This window comes from Eptatretus burgeri, chromosome 18, assembly GCF_056783735.1.
Source record: "Eptatretus burgeri isolate ZD-2024b chromosome 18, Ebu_testis_v1, whole genome shotgun sequence".
NCBI classification, from domain to species: Eukaryota; Metazoa; Chordata; class Myxini; order Myxiniformes; family Myxinidae; genus Eptatretus; species Eptatretus burgeri.
In genome coordinates this window covers 21,891,412-21,913,837 of record NC_140978.1, presented here as the reverse complement: position 1 = coordinate 21,913,837, position 22,426 = coordinate 21,891,412, and the positions used below count along the sequence as shown (strand labels likewise).

Below are 22,426 nucleotides of genomic sequence, written 5' to 3'. Positions count from 1 at the left end.
TCAGGGTGGTGAATATAAGTTCGTTCATGAATAATTGATCGGTCATAAGGATTGGCAACCATGTTGGATTCAAGAACAATATTAAATATTGTTTTCTCTGGCACCACTTATCCTATCGATTCAAAACTTTTCGACGATCATTTAAGTCTCACGTTGTATCAAAGGCGGACGTCTGGGTACCCGGTCATCACTGCCGGCAGTTATAAAGCGACAGTTCCAGTTATATTTGTTTTGCTTTCAATTATTTAATTCTTAATTAGAAAAAAATAATAAAGGAAGTGCAAAGGAGGGGAGGGGGGTTCGGGATAGGGGGTAGGTGCGCTCCCCCAACGACCCACCACACCCCTTCATCCCACCCCCTCTCCTCCCTGTGTGTGTGGGGAAGGGTGGGGGTGGGATTAAGGGGTGTAGTTGGTCAAAGGTGGGGGCACACAAAGGGATGGGGAAGGGGAGGGGTGGGGCTTGTGTGGGCAGGGTTTGTGTGGGTGGGGCTTGTGTGGGTGGGTGGGGCTTGTGTGGATGGGTGGGGCTTGTGTGGATGGGTGGGGCTTGTGTGGGTGGGTGGAGCTTGAGGGTATGGGGTTTGTGTGGATGTGGTTTGTGTGGGTGGAGCAATTTATTTTATTTATTAAATAAACATGTTGTGTCTGGGGAACTAATTAACTAATCACTAATTATGTGAATATGATGGATGTGGATGGTGTTTGTGTGGGTGGGGCTTGTGTGGGTGGCGTTTGTATGGATGTGCTTTTTGTGGGTGGAGCTTGTGTGGGTTGGGGTTTATGTGTGTGGAGCTTGTGGGTATGGGTCTTGTGTGGATGTGGCTTTTGTAAGTGGGCCTTTTGTGGGTGGGGCTTGTGTGGGTGGGCGGAGTCAAAAGGGGGTGGAGTTTAAAAATGGGGTGGAGTCAAAACATTTTTTTCCACTTTATCTTTGTCCTTTGCAATTCCTGTGAATAAAATGAACCTAAAATCTCTTCCCCCTTTAAATCATATACCTTATAAGTCCAATGAACTGCATCTATTACATCAACGATTTTAAAAAGTTCATTTGTCCATCACTTTGTATAACCTTTTTCAAAATGAGATTTCCACCTATATATTCTTACTATGTCACCAACTTTGAACTTAGGCTTTCTGACATTAATCTCTTTTTCATATTCTAATTTTGTAAATGTTTCTGATGGTTTGGTATTCGTTGAGATGTGAATCGTATCATTGTACTTATCTACAATATTCTGAATTAAAGATAACCATTGTTGAGAACCGAGTTGGGTGAATTTTTTTTATATAGTCTCTCTTTTAAAGTGCGATTGAATCGCTCAATAACAACCGTTTTTCCTTCATTAAAGGTGCTGTATAATATAATGATTTATTTTTAAGAAAATTCATAAATGTTTTGTTGGATAACGCTGTACCCTGATCAGTCCACAATTTTTTAGGTTTTCTCCTGCTTTTATTAAATATCTGTTGAAAGGCTAACAGAAGAGTATTACCTGTTTTGTTTTATAAAGGGACAACCCACGCACATCTACTCCTCAAATCAATAACAGTTAAAGCATACTTGTACCCATTATCATTATTGAGTTCAATCAAATCAGTGGACCAGATATAATCAACTTCCTTGGAATAAACCTTCCTTCTATGAAACTTTGTGATAATAATTGGTTTATGTAATTAATCAGCTAAATGCTCTTCAATCTAAATGACATCATTAGAGCCGAAAAGTTTTTTGAATTTCCAAGCCCAATTTTCAATTTAGCACTGATCATCTTCTTCATGATGAACCTATCAACTTTTTTCTCTCAAGGTTGGATTTTGTATCAGAGATAAATTATACAACATTTCTCTATCGGCTTCATGTTTTTCTTCAAACGTTGTGGTATTTCCATAATCAATATCGTGCCTCATGCACACTTCATCAACAATATTGATAGTGTTTCGGCTGTGGAAATTCGCATTATACCATGAAGGGCCCGTAGGTGAGATATCTCTAAGTACATGTGTAGTTAGCCCCAAACCCATTGTTTAGAGGGAATTTATGTGATCCATTGGGGCTGCGACGCTTTGAGATAGCCGTTTTTCTGTTCTATCTTTATTTTGAACCAACCACGTCTCAACCGCCATCACACAACAACAACCACCAACCACAACGCCGCTTCACAACAACCACAACCACAACCACACCTACCTCTCAACAACCACGCCATCCTCACCACTCCGCCAGCAACCGTCAACATCTCCACGAACACAAAAAAGGAACAACAACAACTCCGACCCCGGTTTCTCTGGTAAACAAGAATGACGGTTGAAACTCAACTCCCGCCCCGATTTCTCTGGTAAGCAAGAATGACGGTTGAAACTCAACTCCCGCCCCGATTTCTCTGGTGGAATGTCCCCCCACCCCCCCCCCCCCCCCGCGTGCCGAGAAGGGAGGGGCGGGGTGCTGGGGAAATAAAAGGGCGCACGGAGGCGCCACTAAGAGGAAGTCAGGCCAGAGGAAGTCAGGTCGGTGGAAGTCAGGTCGGAAGAGGTCAGGTCAGGGCGGTCGGTGAGAGCATCAGTATCAGTCGGCGGTTCATGGTCTTCTGCCTGTCTGGGTCTTGGAGAAGCGGTCCGTAGAGCGACCCGCTCGTTGGAGCTTGCAGTCGGTGGAGAGTCCGGACATCGCGGAGGGACGTGAACTGGAGGTGCCGCTCTGCCAGCTGTGTCGCGCGGACCTGCGCGTTCGTATAAAGGAGCGCCGGAGAGAGCTCGCCCACCATCGCACCGCGAGGGTGCAGGTAACCTGCAACGGTCTTGTGGGACTCGTTCGGTCTGCCAAGTCCCACGCCATAAAGGCCCACGGGCCCCGTCTGCCCCCTTGTCTTTGAAGGTGGCCTTTTCTTTTGTTTTTGTATGGATCTTGTGGCGCCGTGTCTTGTGAAGTAGAACTGTATAAGTGTTGCCATGTGTACGCATTAGTCGGTCTTATTACATTTGCTTTTTGTGCATAATTGTTTTACTTGCTATATGTGTGCTCTCCGTGTGTCGTGTAAATAAAGTGCTTGCATGTAGAACTGTTCCCGTTTCGCTTTGTCTTTTCGCCATTGACTCTCCATCCTGCTTCACGTAAGGGGTTCGTAGTGGGTGCAAGATCCCGGTAATTAATCTGAACCGTCGAGGTCGACGATAACACCGCTCGGTTATCCCGATAGTACGGAACGGGCCGCCCAAGCGGCTCGTGTCCGGAGTCGACCTGCGGCGAGGTACGATCGCCCGGTTTACCATCCGCGTGGGTACTTAGGTAGGTCGAGTTTGGCGAACAACCCTATCCTACGTGGGTGGCCGATTGGCACGATTGTGGTGAGGTCGAAAGGCACACCCGTGACTGGCTTCCGGAGACAGTTCCTGGAGGGTCACGACTGAATTATCCGTCCAGTGGGCGACGTGCTGCGATTCGAGTCACGTGGCCGTTCGCACGCCGGCGGGCGCGAATTCGCAACAATAGGTTTGCTCCACTGTTTAGGATTATCTGCCTCATCTAATCTTTTATTCAAGTTTGTTCCTGGACCACAGAAAGAATATCCTGGTGGATGTAATTCTCCTGGTAATCCAGAAGTTGTAAATTTACTTCCTGATAAAAGCTTTTGTATATCTCCCCCACATTTTTGTTTTGGGAATTCACTCTTTTTGCGCCACACACCGAACATGTACCTTTTTGAATAACCCTATTATTTTTAATTTAACATATGAGATATTTTTACTCTTGGTTTTCTTTTTATATTTTAGACAATAACTCATTTATTTATGAGAAAAATTCCGACAGAGTGCGAAAACCTTTTTAGTTTCCAACATGCACATTTGAATCTTAATTTTTAAATCATAAAGAATCCTTAGAAATGCCTTCACTCTCTCCTCCATTTATTTAAGAAGAAAAAATGTAAAACTTTAATTAAAGATAATTACACCAAGGAAAACTATGTTAATAGTCTTGACGTGGATATTTCTAATAGACTTGTCAATTCTTTATTTTCCTCCTCGGTGCGTTGAGATTTATTTATTTTCTGTAATACCAAAATTCTTTTTTTAATCTCACTGGTTTCCATATTTTTATATTTACTCATTCTCTCTTTCCTTACTCTCCCTCTCCTCCTTCTCTCTCTTCTCCCTTGCCTCCTTCTCTCTTTCCTCCTTCTCTCTCTTCTCCCTCTCCTCCTCTCTCTTTTCTCCTTCTCCTCCTTTGTCTCAGTTTCTTCAACTCCTTCCTCGTCCCTTACTATCGTTGAATCACTTTCACCCCATAGAATATCATACATATATTCATCAGGATTTCTTGTTATTCCTGGATCCAAAATAATTTTTTTACAACAGGAAACCAATAAAATTTCTTCTGAATTTCGAAAAGAGCCTTACGTTTCCTTAACTTTAAATTTTTTTTCATTGTTTAACATTTTAATTAAATCCAAAGTTGTTGGTTTATTAACATCAGTTTAAAGTCAATCCTTTATTGAAAATACCTCATTCTTATGTTCTAGAACATATTTATTAAAATACCGAATACCCTTTTCTTGAAGGTATGCTTGGACACTGAAATGATAATATTCTTGAAGCCTTCTTGCTGTCATTTCTGTATTATAAATATATGACAGATTAATATAATGACAGGAAACACCTCCCCATCTTCCCATAGTTAAATCATTTTGTATTTCCTTACTTATTATATATAATCCTGTTCTTTGTGTTTTGATGATATAAATTATGGCAAAACCATTATTGAATTTACCCTTATTAAATTATTTTATTTGTTGTTTGCCAATCGTGCTTCCACAAAACTCATTCTCGGCACCAAGTGGATAATATTCTTCCATACGAGACTGATTTAATTGTTCCAGATCTTCTAGGTTAATTTTAAATGACCAATTATACCCTAAATCATTCATATCATATCCCCATTGTTCTTTTCTCATACAAACGATACACCCTTCTTTATAAAATTTTATTTTAATTGGAACTGTGAATTCTGTATGACCCGGATATAAAATCAACACTTCTGTATCTTTGGAAGACACAGCCGTTTTATTTAAGGATATATATTGTCATAAATCACTTAATTTCACCAAGTCATTCGTGTCAGTCGGGCTTGGATAATTTATTAATTTATAAGCATTTTTCATATTAATATTTCTTGTTATACTATATTTCTGTCGTTCAGCCTGTGCCTTTGTGTAATAATTTGATAAATCAATATCCAGTTCTTGGGATACACCAAAGATAGAACCATCTTTACCAACATAAGTCATTTATATTAGATTAAAAATAATGTCATTAAAAAATTTATTTTTGTTGAGTTGAAATAACACATAGAGACATAATTGACCACAACACTTGGAATTTAATTCTTGGACTTTAAATGTTTGAAAAACACCATTCTGTTAGAATTTTATTACTTCAACAGGTGGTGGAAGACCAAAACTATCAAAATAATATTTGTCATGACTATTAAAAATACAAACCCAATGAGAATCGCTCCCATCATTATCTTCGAAGTTCATAATAATATTCTTTGTATGTTTAGGCAAGTTTGTGAATTCATCTCTCATACAAATAACCACATTATGAATTTTTAATTTCTTACAAAATTTGATAATTTCTAAATTTGATGTATTCTTTCCAAATTCTTTAAACCACTCATCAATGCTCATTTATTTATTCGAAATATATAATCCATCACCCCCTTTAGTTACTTTTACACCAGCTTGTGCGATGGAAGAAAGCATATCTCCAACTAACAATCTCGCTTTATCAGGCAGACTTTCAAGTTTTTCAGCAAAATCTACAATTACACCACTTCTACTAATTTGTTTCTCCAACTCTTTGTTATGTCTTTCCAATTATTTTTGAGTCCGGAGTTGAGCCTTCCTTTCGTTGGCAATTTTCACTGCTGCTGAAATTCAATTTACCACTGCTCAATGCTCCAGCTACACTTAAACCACCAAATAAAGGAATTAGAAATTGGAGAAATCCTCCACTCCTCTCTCTCATTGAATATTTCTTCAACATTGGTGTTGACATTTTAATTTTAAGTGTGCCAGTATCATTCTTGATTTTCACCTGTTCTCTTGTGAGCAAAACATCAATTCATACTGCTCCTTTTCTCTGAATTGCATTAACGTTAATCATACAAGGCTTTTGATTTTGAATACAAGACGATAGTTTATGAAGATTGATTTGATTAACATATACCCCAGTTTGCACTTTACTACTCATTTATTTATCAAAAAAAATTATGTGAGACTAATCATAACACCATTATCTGTATTAATCTGTAATTCAGTTTCTTCCAAAAGCAAACAATATGTACCAACTTCTTCACTCTCTCCTCTTTCAACGTATAGGGAAGTATCCACTCCATTAGACTTCATAGTTTCCTTTTGAGCACTCAGGCCAATCACATCGATTGTATACAGACTTTTAAATGCTGTCGTGTCCAAACTATGTTCTTTATTTCCATTGCTTTCACACACCTTTTGGTTAGACTTGTATGCTTCAGCATAATCATTTTTTTCCCAATTAATTTCCAATCTATCTCATGGATAAAATGTTCCATATGGAGAAACGCGAAGTTGTTTCACCTTAGCATTATCACTCAATGCATTATTCTTATCAGTAGCGTTATCACCATCTGGTTTTTAAAAAAAAATTGATCCACAGATATCGTGGCTTTCCTGCCAGAACACCCAAATTCCATGTGTTAGTGGTTTGGTTCAGTTTAACGTGTTGACACCTTATTTTAAGGTATGATACATTGAGTGGCTTCTTTGAGTTAAGTCTTCTATTCAACATCTCTTCTGTTTTAAGATTCGGAGGATATTCACTAATATACCAACTACTTTCACCAATTACAAATTTATTCTGATCACCAAAAGCATTACCAACACCATAAAGTAATCTATTTTCATTATCATTCCTTTGTAGTTGAAATCTAATTTTAAGACCATACAGAACTTTATCATGATCACAAAATCCAAATACACCTTTAAGAGGAACTGCCACAGTAAAACTATTACCTTCTTTTGTATCATCATTATACATTCCTTTCCTTTGACTCTATCCAAAGTCTGTGTTAGTTCCCGTTTACATAACCAACTGTTTCAACTTCTTGTATTCCAATGTACAAACGAACACTGTCAAACATTTTCCAGAAGAAATAATTTACGAGTGTAGCGTTTGAGTGAGTCGCAGCCTTAGTGAACGTAAATTTACACAACAAGAAACTGTTGGCTGGATTCAAATAAGTTTGTTGATTATTTATTTCAAAACTTTTTGTTCCATTTGAATTCCAGTCTGTTCCAGTTATTGCATTTACCTTGAAGTAGTCTTCTTTTTTTAGCAGAGTTTGAGATGACAATGGTATCATCCAAATCATAGATACTATCAAGTGCTTCCATACTTGTATTTATTTAGGAAAAAAGATGTTATAACTTTTGAAACACTGACCTAAGTATTTGAATTGTTTTCTGTCGTTCTTGGGGAGACAACTGAGTTTTGCCTTTCTTAATTTATTTTATTGCTTGTAATTTATGACATTCCTTTTGGGCATCATTATACTCTTCAGAGCACCTGCTACATTTGGCACAGCATAAGCAGTTGAACCAATTATGTCTTTTGTTTAAGAATAGTTGAACTTATACCCATAAGAGTATCAATTATTCCATCTCCTTTTTTTCTAAATTGATGTCCGGCACCCCTTTGTCTCTTAGGTTTATAGTATCGTCCACCAAGATACATACCTTCTCCCTTGTAGTATGGGGAAAGGACCATCTGATCCCCTGTAATTATTTTATATTTTCCCAACTCGTGTTTCCTCACAATAACCATTGTATTTATTTGTTGGAAAACTTCACGTCGGTGAATTCCGATGGATATAATTTCTCCATTAAAAGAAATCATGTGATTATCTTGGTCGGTTATCCTAAAATTTACCCTTAATATGGTTTTTCCGGACACAGGTAGATAAACCAGAGTTTTTGGCTCCATATTGAATTCATAAACAATGGGGGTTGAGTATGGGCTGAATGAAAATATTGTGTTTGTTCATATTCCATCATTATAAGCACCATCTATCAAATCACAGTGAATTAATACCGAATTTATTCCTGAGGATATTTGAATGACATTAACACTGTAAAACGTCCCATTTGTTTCAATCTTTTTTGAGTAGAAACCCAATAACTCTCTAAATGAATTATCAATTGTGAAATCAACCTTGTAGTTATTTTTAAGTTTAATTGTTGATTTTGTAGTATGTTTTTCACTAGTATGTAGTATGTAGTATGTCATTATTTTTCATATCCAATGGTTTATCAAAATACGTTGATTCATCCCTTACAGTTGAACCTTGTCTTCCATCTTTTGTGAGAAGAAACATTAATCTGGGGGTTAATTTAGCAGCGGGTTGAGCAGAACTCAAGAACCTTAATTCATCATTAAATATCAATCCCTTTTCTTGAACAAGATGGTTGTTCTGTTGGAATGAGTCCTGCTATGGTTTTTGAATCCGCTGAATATTCATTGTTTTGAACAGCATTCACAATATAATCAGGGGGTTGATTAATCTCTTCCAGTTGTTGAAATAATCCCTCATCATTATCATATTCTAATTCTCCTATGTGCTCAAATTCTTCCTCCGTCATTTGTCTGAAATCTTTTAACATTTGAAGTTTTTTAGGAGTATATTCCATTGTGGGAGCTGTGGAAACATCTATAATTTTTTCTTGGTATTTTTTAAAAGTGGTTTAAAATTTTTTTCTCTTGTTTTCTTTCAAATGCTTCTTCACCCATTAGTTTCTGTCTGCGTTTCTTCTTTATGTCTTCCTCTTGTTTTCCAACTTTTGAAACCAACTCTTGATGTTCCTTAAATCTTCGTGCTTTTTCTTTCGCATCCATTTATTTATTGGAAAATATCATTTAATGAATTGAAAGATCAACAGGGAAATTTTCCTTTTCTTCATCATTAAAGAAGATGTGTTCAAATAAATCCTTTTCTTTAAATATTTAATCAATTTATTTTTTGACATTAACACGAGTTGTAATTTCTTCTTCACTAATGGTTGTATCTCTGCTTTTCATACGTTTGCGTTGAGTTTCTTCATCAACATCAAAACCGAATGATAAAATCTAAACCCCATTACCACTCAGATGTTTAATTATTTGTCTCATTCCTTCTGGAGTAGTTTCTAATATCCCAAGACCACCAGATTTTAATTCTTTAACTCACCTTTACAATGTGAATATTTTGTTGTTCCAAGAGAAACCTCCTCAAAGATTTGACCTTCATTCCTCAATCGCATTTGTTCCTCTATTGAAATATAGTAATAATCTTCACCGTCTACTTCTCCAGTACTTATTTCTCTAGTTGTTGCAGATGCAATGCGTATCACGGGGTGCTTTTTAAGAAAATTTTAAATATTCTCATTTGTACTCTACAAGAACCTTGATTTATGAAAGTTTTTTCCAGGAGATTTACCCACAAGATTTATATAATATTAGTTGTCATTTATATATGTAATTGTTTATAATATAAAAAATATATGCCTTATTACCTCATCTTGTTTCACAACAACAAATTTATATTTTTCAGTCATATGCTTCAGATAATCCCCAAATCCCTTTTTACTACATAATGTAGATCACTACTACATAATGTAGAGAATTGTCTCTCCAAAAATTGTTTATATCTGTTGAATTTAACTTGAATAAAATAAAAGTATTAGCATTGTTTCTTATTGAGCAACAAAGGAGTTGAAAGTATGATTGACTAAGATAAATACAATTACAAGAAGAATGTCTCCCTCTTGTGTCGTCGCTATCCATTACCATTTGGTTTCTCTCATTAACACAATCAAAGATAACGAGGTTCTTTTTTGATTTATCCAAATCTTGGGGAGAAGGTATATCATCTGTATTATCACTAAGAATGCAAGTTATCAGTTTTGATTTCTTTTTATATCTCTGTTTATCACAAAGTAGTTGTATTATATCTTCAATGTTGTAATCATTCAGTTTGTTTTGAAGTTTAAATAAACCGATTATGTCTTCTTTTTGAAGACCAACATTAAAACCTTGTGAGAGGAGATGATACTCAGGTTGAAAACTTGACTTTGTCAAAATTATTAAATTATCATAATCTAAAAAGTTGGGAGTAAGGAGCATCTTTAAAAGTAAGCAGGTGTTTCCATATCCGCTTGAACCAACTATGAGACATCTTAATGAATTTGGAAGATTTTTATGGTTGTTAAATTTTATCTTATTTTCCCAAATGGATAAAAAATTATTCATTTACATATTTGGAAAACAGGTTATTTAATTTATTATTGGCTTTTCAAAACTATATTTCATCCTAAGTTCGGGTTTAATTTCAAGAAAATCCATTATTTTATAAATACAATATCTTGTGTTGATATTTCCCTGAAAATGGCGATCGTGAATAATATATTGTTACGAATTTGGAAGGCTTGTGCACACAGACATTCAGGTCCCCATAGCTTAGTTATTTTGATAAGTAAATGTGGATAGATAGCTCCCTTTCCTTTGTTTAATGGGTAATTAAATGTTCATGCGCTTCAGAGTTATTTTGATTGGCATTGGTTTTCTTTCATTTTTACACCCCTTATAACTACAACAACACGCCTTCACCTCGCTTCCTCACACCGACGCCATTGCCTACGTGTGTGTAAGCACGTACGTGGGCGTAGTTCACAAGGACTTGACGTCGCTCTCACCCAATCAAGAAGATGCGAGCGAGTTCTCCGACGGTCGACCAATAGGTACAGGCCACGCACGAGCGAACCTTGCCCGAAAGAGGACGAAGGAAGAGAGAACAAACGATTTGCGCCCCGTCTGCTCACTGGTGTGTTCTGGTTCTCTGTTCGATCTTGGCGCTGGTCTGCTGTCGTCTCGTCGCTGGCGCCGGTCTGATCTCGTCTCGTCGCTGGCTCTGGTCTCTTCGCATGCCGGAGGAGCATGCGGGAGCCCAACGCTGTCCACCGTACCCGGTGCTCACAGGGGCAACGAGTTGCGGGTTAGAGTCCCGCCGACCCAGGACGTCGAAGACCTCGAGGTCCATCTTTCTTTTTGGGTGTGTGTTTGTGTGTGTGTGTGTGTGTGTGTGTGTGTGTGTGTGTGTGTGTGTGTGTGTGTGTGTGTGTCTGGGGCCCTGTCTATAAGTAGGAATCGTTAAGTGCTTTTGCTGTACGTATTTGCATTTCTTCTTATAGTCTGATAATTCTGCTCCTTGCGTGCTCCCCCTGCCCCCCATTATAAATAAATCCCCTGTTAAATGTTTCCGTTCGTTTTTGTGTTTCTTTCATTGGCTTAGCATGGTGCGTGTTGGGAAATTTGGGAAGCGGCAAATTGGACATTTGGACCGACGGGACCTCGGGAACCATCCGCTCGGGTTACGCACAGGTCGAGCACGGAAATGACTCATCCTGTTCGAGTTCCGTCGAGTGTGTGAATACTCGGTAGTTCACCATGTGGGCCTCGAGGTATTTTGAAGTTTGGCAAATAACCCTGTACCACGTGGTTGATTTATTGACGATTCACGGTCCTGTAAGGGACCCGTACCTCAAGATCTAGTATGCTATTCATATTTATAAAATAAAAGTTTACTTCAAATAAAATTCATCTTCAGTATCATCTTCGGTACTTTCACAATCATCTATAAAACCACTTTCATAATTATCGTTTGAACACAAGCTCTCGGTATCATAACTGTCTTCTGTTCCAACAGAGATACTATCATTACTCTCATGATCTTCAAAATCTTCAGTTGAATAATGACTCATATTTAATTAGTAGAGAAAACATTACCATCTTTATCTATATACTTTTTTCATTAACAGATTCAACTACTACATTTTTCATATTAAAGTTAATTTTAAAATGATCCTCAACTACTGATATATTAACATCCTTTATTTAATCAGTATTTACATCTTTAGGGTTGTTGAAAAAAATACAAATTTCTCCTTGCACATTACAGATGGTCTTATCTTTACTTTCCAAAGCTTCATCCATGAGGTTTTTCTTTTTTGATACTTTTTCTTGTTTCATTGCTTTTTCTAATTAATATATTACCAGAAGGAGAGGAGAAACTTTTGTTGGAGCTACTTTAATTGATGTTCTTTCAGACATACCAAAAGCCCTTCCACTGAAGGAAATTGAAGAACTCATATTATTCACCATAATTGTTTTTATCCAATAGTTGTTATATTATCTTTATTCAATTTTACATCCTTGACATATTTCTCAGTATCTTTTGCAAGTGAAGAGATTGATTGAAACTTGTCTTTTGTGTCTTGATACATTGTATTTATTAAGTGAAAAAAGTTGGAGAATAAAATGGTTTTAAGCACAGATTCACCTATAAATTAAACAAAATTTTCATCAAGAAAATTTATATTTTAAACAAAGTTTTGTTTTATAAATATGGTGAATACAACGTACTGCGATGTTTGTAATTATGAATATAAATGTTATAAAAAACCATCTTCAAACCAACAAACACACATTCAATCTTTTCTGAAAAATATCTTCACTTGACCAAGAAACAAAACATTGTGATAGATGTGATAATGATATTGTTGCGGAAATGGCTCTTAAAGCAGAAACGTCATGAAGTGACAGCAAAAATTGCGGAGATGGGCCAGACGATGGAGGAGATAGCATGGAAAATGGATAAACGGATAAACGGATAAAAGAGGATAAAGCGACGGAAGGACAAGAATTGTCGTCTGCAAAGCAGGAGTTAAAAGGAATAGAAGGAAGAGTATAGAAGACAGAAAAAAGCGAGAGAAACAACAGGGGAAGTTAAAATAATTAATAATGGGTCGAGAAAACTAAGGAAGAAATCATAGAGAAGGTTTAGAATTGGGACTAAGGAGGAATTAATGGAATGTTGTGGAAACGTTGTGCAAAGACCGATAAAATGTGTTGCAGGTACAGGTGGAGAGGGAAAGATCGTCGAGGTGAGCGAGGATGGAGTGATTCTGGAGAAGGTAAGGAAGAGTGAAAAGGAAGAGGTGAATTGTGTGAAAGAGGATATTGCCCCGATTCGGTGAAATAAAGTTCCTGGGTTTTGTTGGCTGTGTAAATGGAGCGGAGTATGTTTGCAGTGCTCTTCTTCTTCTTCTTCTTCTTCTTCTTCTTCTTCTTCTTCTTTCACTTGCTCCCGTTAGGGGTCGCCACAGCGGATCAACCGTCTCCATTTCGCTCTATCCTCCACATCTTCCATTGACACTCCAACCACCCGCATGTCCGCCCTCACCACATCCATGAACCTCTTCTTTGGCCTTCCTTTTCTCCTCCTGCCTGGCAGCTCCATCTTCAACATCCTTCTCCCGATATACTCCGCTTCCCTCCTGTGCACATGTCCAAAGCATCTCAATCTCGCCTCTCTCACTTTGTCTCCAAACTGTCCTACCTGCACTGTCCCTCTAATAGAATCTTCCTTCAGGATTACCCCGACACCATTTCTCCTCCCATCCACACCATGGTAGAACAGTTTGAAACCACCTCCACCCAACATTCAGAGTTCCAACTCTCACCTGCACACTTCTACCCTTCCCCCTCTCCCACTGCCTCCGGACTCGCCTTCCCCGTCTCCTTCTCCTCCTTCGCCCAGCAGTAGCAGAATTTCCACTGGTACCCTGCTGACCACCGGTACCGGTGGCGGTCGTTGGTAACCCGGGCATTGACCGATCTGGTATGGAAGTTCGTTTTGTTGTCCGCCTAATGATTTGGCATAGGTTTTTACGCCGGATGCCCTTCCTGACGCAACCCTGGTCGCCTCTTACGACACACAGGGATATGGTACACCTATTCTAACCGGGGCATACACTGGGCCCAGTACAACTGGTACTCATTTCGCCGACCTCGGAAGAATGGCAGGCTGAGTCAACCCCCTGGTGTTTTCGACTTGGTTCATATATACATGAATATATATATATATATATATATATATATATATATATATATATATATATATACACATATACATATTAATTCAGTGTCTCAACGGGGCTTGAACTCAGGACCTTTTGGGTCCCAAGCCACTGCCCTAACCACTGCGCCAACACCAGGCTCATATGTTTGCAGTGCGTGGGATGTGAAAAGTGTGTCAGGACGAGAGAGAGAGAGAGAGAGAGAGAGAGAGAGAGAGAGAGAGAGAGAGAGAGAGAGAGAGAGAGAGAGAGAGAGAGAGAGAGAGAGAGAGAGAGAGAGAGAGAGAGAGAGAGAGAGAGAGAGAGAGAGAGAGAGAGAGAGAGAGAGAGAGAGAGAGAGAGAGAGAGAGAGAGAGAGAGAGAGAGAGAGAGAGAGAGAGAGAGAGATACTGACTCAGATGGCAGAGGCAGCTAATTGGATTCAAGTGGGTGGGGGTTGAGCCTTTATCGAGTGAACAACTATGGGGGATAAACGGGTGCTGGCTTCAGATCTTTGAGGCTTGAGTTTGAGCCGTCATGACATCAAGGTAAATCTGTCCAGTTATCCACTTTACTAAATCAGTGAAAAGAAGCATGAAATGTAAAATATGCAATCATCATCAATCATCTGATCCATCCCACAGATCCTTTCCATTGTGCTCAGGTGTCATGTGTTGCTCCAAGTTATTCCCTTCTTGTGAAGAAACTCCAAAAATACAGGCATTTGAAGTTTCATAATGTGGGGTTAGGCTTACTACTCACCTCCACTCCATTGTTCTTCTCTTCTGCATGCAGGACCTTCTTCCTCAGTTTGTACAATCCCTCCACTCTCTACAAGGCTTTAGTTGCCAGTACACCACCATCGTATTTATATTGCTGCACTCCATCCCAACCCATGATGTTTTTCTCCACCCTCATTTTACCCTCCCCTTCAAATTTATATTTTCTGTTATATTCTTTCTCTCACTCATATTCATCCACTCATGTCTTATCTTGCACAGTTTATCACCCTGTCAGTGGGATAACAACCCTGTGTGAAATATTTGGTCTCAACAGGTATTCAAGCATCCATTACATGTGGAACACCATGACAATAAAACATTTTGGGGAGTCAATGTAATTTTAAGCAACACCAGGAACGTTATTTAAGTCTTGCATGTCATGTAGTAACACAAAAGTAGCTCATCACAAACCTTTCATCACTCTGTTCAAAGCAAGGGGAGACATCGTATAGTTCAACAAATGGGTATTTTGTACCTTTAAATGTGGGAAAGTGTTTTCATGGCTCAGCAAGTTGAGGCACATTGTTCAATTCTGATGGTTCTATGATATGTGAAATGTTTTAGGACTTGAAACCCATAAAGGCAAAATCAAATAACTACAGGAGATGCACAATATAAATCTTCCAGTCATGTGATGGTGCAATCAGTGAAAAGAAGCATGAAAGCTAAAATATGCAAAGATCATTAATCATCTGATCTCATCCCTCAGGTTATTTCCATTCTACACAGATGTCATGTATTGTTCCAGTTTTTCCCTCGTTGTGAAGAATCCCCCAAAATCCAAGCATTTGGAGAGTTTCATAAAGTTGGGTAGGCTTTCTGCCTCATCCACAAAATACAGGCTCACTGCTCACTCCACTCCCATTTCTTCTCTTTTGTTTGCAGGACTTCACTCTGGCTAAACAGGTATGCATGAATGTATTATATGTGGAACACCATGACAACAGAATATTTTGGTGAGTCCTTGTAATTTTAAGCAACACCAGGAACGTTTTAATTTAGTCTTGCATGTCATGTAATAACACAAATGCAGGTCATCACTGAGTTCAATACATTGGGGAGGAGATGGGGAGTGGGGGGAGTGCATCGCATAGTTCAACAAATAGGTCCAGGAGATGCATGTTGCAAAACATACCAAAGAAACAGAATTCAAACTTGTCAAAATCGAGCAGCAGATGTTTGGGTAAGGATGTAAGGAAAAATTTCAAGAAAAGTTAGCCCGTATAACATAAAATACCAAGCCATACATCAAAACATGTTAAGTGTTGTCAGGAAAATAGTGTGTGTTACATGAAGTCAGCATGTTTTTGGAAGTTTGAGGAATTCTTTCCATGCTGTCACAAATTATTTATGAGTGACTGCTAGTCTTGTGTTCGGTGGAGAGTTAATGGTTTTATATTTCTTATTTCGATGGGGAAGAAATTATTTAGTACAAGAACAAAAATTGGGGAAGTTGAAGCCTTCTACACAATGGGCAATTTATCATCCTTTCTGTCGTGACCCTCTCGGACTAACGCCGGGAGCTAGTCACGGGTGGGTCTTTCGGCCTCACCACGATCGTGCCAATCGGCCCCCCGCGTGGGATAGGGTTGTTTGCCAAATTCGACCTACCTAAGTACCCACGCGGAGGGTAGACCGGGCGATCGCACCTCGCCGCAGGTCGACTCCGGACACGGGCCACTTAAGCGACCCGTTCCGTACTATCGGGATAACCGAGCGGTGTTATTGTCGGCCTCGACGGTACCGATTAATTATTGGGCGTATTAAGCCCACTACCAACCCTTTACGTGAAGCAAGATGGAGATTCAATTAAAGAAAAGACGAAGTGAAACGGGAAAAACAGTTCAACATAATGCACATTTATTCCGCGGCACACGGAGAGCACACATATACAATTACAACAATTATGCACCAAAAGCAGATGTAACAAAAGAAACACAACAATGCAGATCTACTACCGACTACGCGAGCACACGGCAACACTTACACAGTTTTACTTTACAGACGGCGCCGACAACACATTTACTCAAAAGCAAAAGAAAAGGGCCACCCTCAAAGACAAGGGGGGCAGACGGGACCTGTGGGCCGCGAGACCGGGTGGATCCTACCCGTGTCTTGTAATGAGCCACAAATGTCGCGGCGCCCCGACTCCACGCTCCTTCGCGGGTTTCGTTGGCACTGCTTGGAGTGGGGTGGGAACGGGGCCCCCTTTTCGCACTATCTAAGCGCGGGGGGGAAAAAGGGGGGAATTGTTGATGCTCTGGGGAAAGAGGATAGCTGGCTTGCTTGGGTCCCGCGACGAGCGACTCCACTGCGAGCTCGTCGCCGACCGCCGTCTTCCTTGCCTTTGACCCGAGCTATTCGACCTCCTCCACAATTCTCCTCAGCCGACTGCAGCAAACCACCTCGACCGCTCTCCAGGCTTCAGGCTTCCCCTCTCTGCAGCTCCCCGACAGACTCCGAACCCCGACAGACTGCCATTCTCCAGACCCGACTTGACTCACGGCTCTACAGACTGCTCCTCTCCAGACCCGACTTGACTGCCTCGACCTTTTCTCCAACTCACTAAATTCGCACAGCGCTCGGCACTTTATAGTCCGGCAGGAGAACGCATATGCAAATTTCTGGATCAGAACGAGCTCGGGGGTGGAGCCACGCTCGCCCATTGGACGGAGAAAAAGGGGCGTGAGTCTCCCCTGATCCTCGAATTTGCATATATTGATTCCACTCTGACGTGCCTGGAGGCGGGGCCAAACCGCCCCGCGCTTGCTGATTGGACGGATCAGAAGTGGGTGTGTATCATTCCTGATCTGAATTCTCCTCGGAAGGGCCGCTATTTGCACCCGCGGCTCGGCACGCGTCCCACATGAGGCCAGGACAGCCTGACTCTCGGTGCCCACAAGCGGTGCGGGAATGGCCGCAGAAGGAGAGGCGAAGGTGGTGGAGGGTTTAAAGTGGTGGTCCATGGCCATGGCGACGTTTGGAATGGCGGTGATGCGATGTTTGCGGGAGCGAGTTGTGAAGGTAAAGGTCGTGGCTGTTGGCGTTGTTGTTGTTGTTGTGAAGCGGCGTTGCGGTTGGTGGTTGTTGTGTGATGGCGGTTGAGACGTGGTTGGTTCAAAATAAAGATAGAACAGAAAAACGGCTATCTTAAAGGGTCGCAGCCCGAATGAATCACATTTATTCCCTCTAAACAACGGGTTTGGGGCTAACTACACATGTACTTACAGAGATATCTCACCTACGGGACCTGAATGGTGGTTTGTGAATTTCCTCAACCGCAACAATATGCAGACAATGCAATCTCACCACTAACCATACTGCCTGATAACTTTCTGGTTCAGTTGTCTGTCACAATGTGTCCCAGTCCACCCCTGAAAGGTGACTGTAAGCTACCTGTGAACCTTCAGAATTGCTTCCCTCTTGCTTCCTTGTACAAGAGTACAAGGAGGTGGAGAAGAGCTGCTGAACTTGCTCCAGCGATCGTCCACTGGTCTCAGGGAGAGTCAATGTGAGGAAAATAAATCCAAGGAAGGATAGACCCAGGTAAAGAAAGAACACACCTGGAAGAAACGAGGTGGTTTCATAAATATTGACCAGAGAAACGTTTTAACATTTCTTTCAAGTGAAACAATTGTCAAATCATTGTAATTAAACTTTTATTTTTTTGTGATGAGGTACATTAGAATGATGCACCATTAAGTAGCAAATTAAACTTGAATTAATTTCTGTAGAAGCAACCACATCTTTTCCACAATATTGTTTGTCAAACACACATTTGACATTACGTGCATTTTAACCAATTGTAGACAAGACATGGCGACCTCAACAGAAATTACCTCATTGATTTGATTTGATTTTGATGTACCGTACTCTTGACAGAGCGTTGGTGCTGCCGAAGCAGTTTCTTTGCAAGGGTTGTAGTTGGTAGTCAATATTTCCTTCCCAGCGGTTTGTCCATGCTCTATCCTTTCGAATGCTGAGCATGCAAGCAGGAAAGCAGCATGTGCCATATTTAAATCCTTGATATGACTCAGCCAGAGTTTTAACCAACGACCCCACAGACTCCGAGTGGATGCTCTAACCATTCTGCCACTGAGTCTGGTTACCTCATTTAATTCACCCTTTGATGGTGCATTTGTTTTCACATACAAACTGAAACATACAACAGTGATTAGTCATTAAAAGTTTTTTATAAACAAAAGTTTAAAACAATTTTACAAACAATACGTTTTCCTTTGCAACTTGAGAAACAATCTTCTAAAGATGAGGTTCACAGTTAATTGTCAAGAAAACCTTTTGTGGCTAGATTGTAAGCAAAGGTCATGGGTCACATAATTCCAAATTACGAGATAAAATTGCAACAGCCTATGCATACCATCATTTAAACAGGCTGCAGATAACAATGATATAGTCTAAAAGGCCAACAAATCACATACTGTAAGTACGACGCAGACTGTCGCACTACGAGAGAGGTCATTAACCTTGTAAAAAGTCACGAGATGTACAGGAGCAAAATGGGCAAGGCACAAGTTTGAGAGAGTTTTTATGATTCACCAAAGTATGTGAGGTACTCAGCGAGATGAAGGATGAAAGGTGAGGGAGGAAGGTGATGGATAAATCTCTGCATTTGCAGTCCTTGGCATAGTACCCATGCCTGTAATCACCATCAAAGTCAAGAAAAAGAAAAGATGACAACCAAGTTATGTTTCTTTAAAAATGAGAGTCTTCCATTGGAATGATGATTAAACAAGAAGTCCAAAGTTTGAGAAGGTCTGAAGAGCAAAGATGACAGGCATATCCTGAAACTACAGTGAAACAGTCACCAGAGTGGACAGATTGTATGACGTCAAAAATAAAGTAAAATAACCTTTAATGAGAGCAACTGTGACTTTCACATTTAATTTTCGCTCACCTGGAGCAAATGCCAGGAAGTACATCATGATGCCCAGTGCAGATAACCAAGCATAAGGTGTGGGGCAATGGTTGTAAGCCCAGTAGTAAAAAATGTTCTCCGTTACATTACTGCACGTGTATTAATCTGGGAGCTATCAGAGATTTGTATTACATCTCGAGTATAAAAGGTCTGAGAGCTAAACTCATCAGATGGTGGGATGGGGACCTCCGAATGACCATTCTTAAGTTTTCCAATTGGTGCATCAAGTCAGGGGCACTGCTTGAAGTACCCCCTAAAGTCAGTTTAAATTACATTTTTGAGTATATCGATCAACCTGGTGTCAAAAGTTTCATTTTGGCACTGTGATTACAGTTGTTTCATTCTTAAGTGTCAACTTTGGTGCAAAACACATTTCAGAACGGCCTAAAGGGGGTGCTACTTTCACATTTAAATCACATTTTGAGTACATGAATGAAACTTTGTGGAAAGATTTAGACCTTCCTGATGAAGGATCAGTTGTTCTTAAGTGAACCATCTGGTGCAAACCCCATTTAAGAAGGGGTCAAATATCAACTATGGCCAAATTCCTGTTAAGGAGTAAGTAGGATTGGTCTAAGAAGACACCAACAATCGCTACAGGTAACTATTAGATAACAGAAGATGATAAATCACTGGTGCGCCAAGATAACTCATCATATACACTGCTGGCTTAGCATGCAAGGATGGGCTCATGCAGGGTGTTATGCATGTACACGAGCTGTGCAGTATAGTTGGTGCTGTGATTCCCATTTCATCATTCTGAATTTTCTTCAAAATACTACATGTAGTAGTTACAAATAGCATGCAACTGAGAGGTGAGTTTTATCTCGAGTTACAGTAGCTATCATATTCAGATAACATATATTAGAGGCCCTGAGCCAATAACTTATTGTGGCCTGTGGTTAAATCAATGAATTGTCCACAATGAGTGGTTTTGTATATCCCATAGTTTGGGGCTACAATTTGTGAATCCCTGACCCACTCTTGCCTGCATCGCCATCCGCTGAAGTAGCAGTTGTTGAAGGTGACTGTTCACTTTCTTTATATTCACTCATTTTATGTAAATCTTTGATACCGGTAATCCAAGAAGTAATGCCAGCGAACAGCACTAGTTACTGAGGATATATTTATGTCAATCATCATATGTGTGCGTTATCCTCAGGAGTCTCCCATCCCATTTTCTGTCATTTCACAATTAACACCAATATTGATAAATACTGGTATGTAATCCTAATTTTGATGGATTTTATAAGATGTTTTATGAAGCGAATTTTTGCCCCTAGAGAACTTGCACATGCTTCGGAAATCCATTTTCATCTCAGGTCAAAGGCCTGCGAAACAGATATGGAGTCATCTGACCCTTCCAACAACGATGTTCCTGCACCCAGGTATTGCATTCTCCACATTGCCGGGAAGCCCTCAGAGAAGAAACCAAGTTGTGATGTTTTGCCCTTCGATGAGAAAAACTGGAGTACTCTGCAAGGTGCAGCTGAGAAGAGGCGTGCAAAACCCCAATTACTAAAATTGGTTTATTATGACTTGGTTGTCAGCTTGCCTTAGAGCCCAGATGAGAATGATGGGTATCATGTTGCCTGCAACCAGAAATTCACAGCCGTTACATCCACAACATCAGCTCCTGGACATAGACCATCTGACGCTAGTGAGAGGAATTTGCCGCATTTTATGTTCTAATGCAAGGGCAGATGACGATGCTGAACTCTCGTCATCTGGAATACTTCCTGCAATTTTCATTTTCTGTAATTCAAAGAGGAAGAAGAAAAAAGGCGGGATTATTGAACTTTTAAGATCGTGTGAAACATTAGAGGCAGGACAGAAGATTAAAGAGCCCGCTGCACTACTTCAGGATGAAGCTATCCTTTCGAAGGTCGTTGGTGTGGACCTGGTGGCAAAATAAGCCAAATATCATCATACATGCAAGAGCGCATTCGACTTGCAGCCAGTAGAACTTCTAATACTGATCAAAAAACTGATGACATTCCACAGAATAAGACAATTGCTGTTGGAAATATCCATGAATATGTTGAGAAGTCTGTAATTGCTGACAAACATGCAGAACTGTTGACATCTGTGTATGAACATTATTTGGACTTTTTTTCATCTGCTGATGAGTCTCCTATGCAGAAGCACAGTCTGATGTGAAACCTAACAAATAGATTTGGGTCCAAAATGAAGGTGCAGAGTCCAGCAGGTAAGAAATTGCGTAGTATTCTTTACAATGCAGTAATTGCTGATGATTCCGTATGTGTGGCTTATGACTATGCAGAGTCCGAAGAACGACTCCTCAACCAAGCAGCTCTAATCTTGCGAAAGCAGCTGTTAAATGCTCCAAAAAAAGAGAATCCATCATTGAATGATGTCAGAGACACACAAGACCTCAAGCATAAAGTGAAAAGATCTTGGAAACTGAAGAATTCAAAGTTGAACCAGTGATGATGAAGAACCTCATGGGAATGATGAAGAACAACCTCACAGATATATTAAAAATACAACATCCCTGGGAATATCACGACAAATGAACAACAGTTGGAAGCCGTCTGTGGCTCAGTAACGATCCTGAAGCGAGCACTCGGCACAAAACCTTGAAAACAAAAATCTTCACAACTTAATCGGTGAATCGTGACCCCTTACCGAAATGAAGGTGGATACTTTGAGCCCACCCTGGGAAGACTCCATTCCACAATTTGCAGCCCCATAGGTAGACAGACACAGACACAGACAAAGACA

At 40.0% G+C, this 22,426-nt stretch overlaps 1 protein-coding gene and 1 pseudogene across 1 annotated transcript in view; one reads left to right on the top strand and one right to left on the bottom strand.

Moving 5' to 3' along the window:
• LOC147008717 (sodium- and chloride-dependent taurine transporter-like) overlaps positions 1–14,861 on the bottom strand; it is a 114,443-nt gene extending 99,582 nt beyond the window's left edge. Inside the window, exon 1 of the mRNA XM_085864562.1 lies at positions 14,726–14,861. Coding sequence (XP_085720688.1) covers positions 14,726–14,754 — 29 coding nt within the window. The 5' untranslated portion in view covers positions 14,755–14,861. The remainder of the gene's footprint in view (positions 1–14,725) is intronic.
• Positions 14,862–20,941: 6,080 nt separating this feature from the next.
• On the top strand, positions 20,942–22,132 carry LOC147008716 (uncharacterized; annotated as a pseudogene).
• Positions 22,133–22,426: the final 294 nt, after the last annotated feature.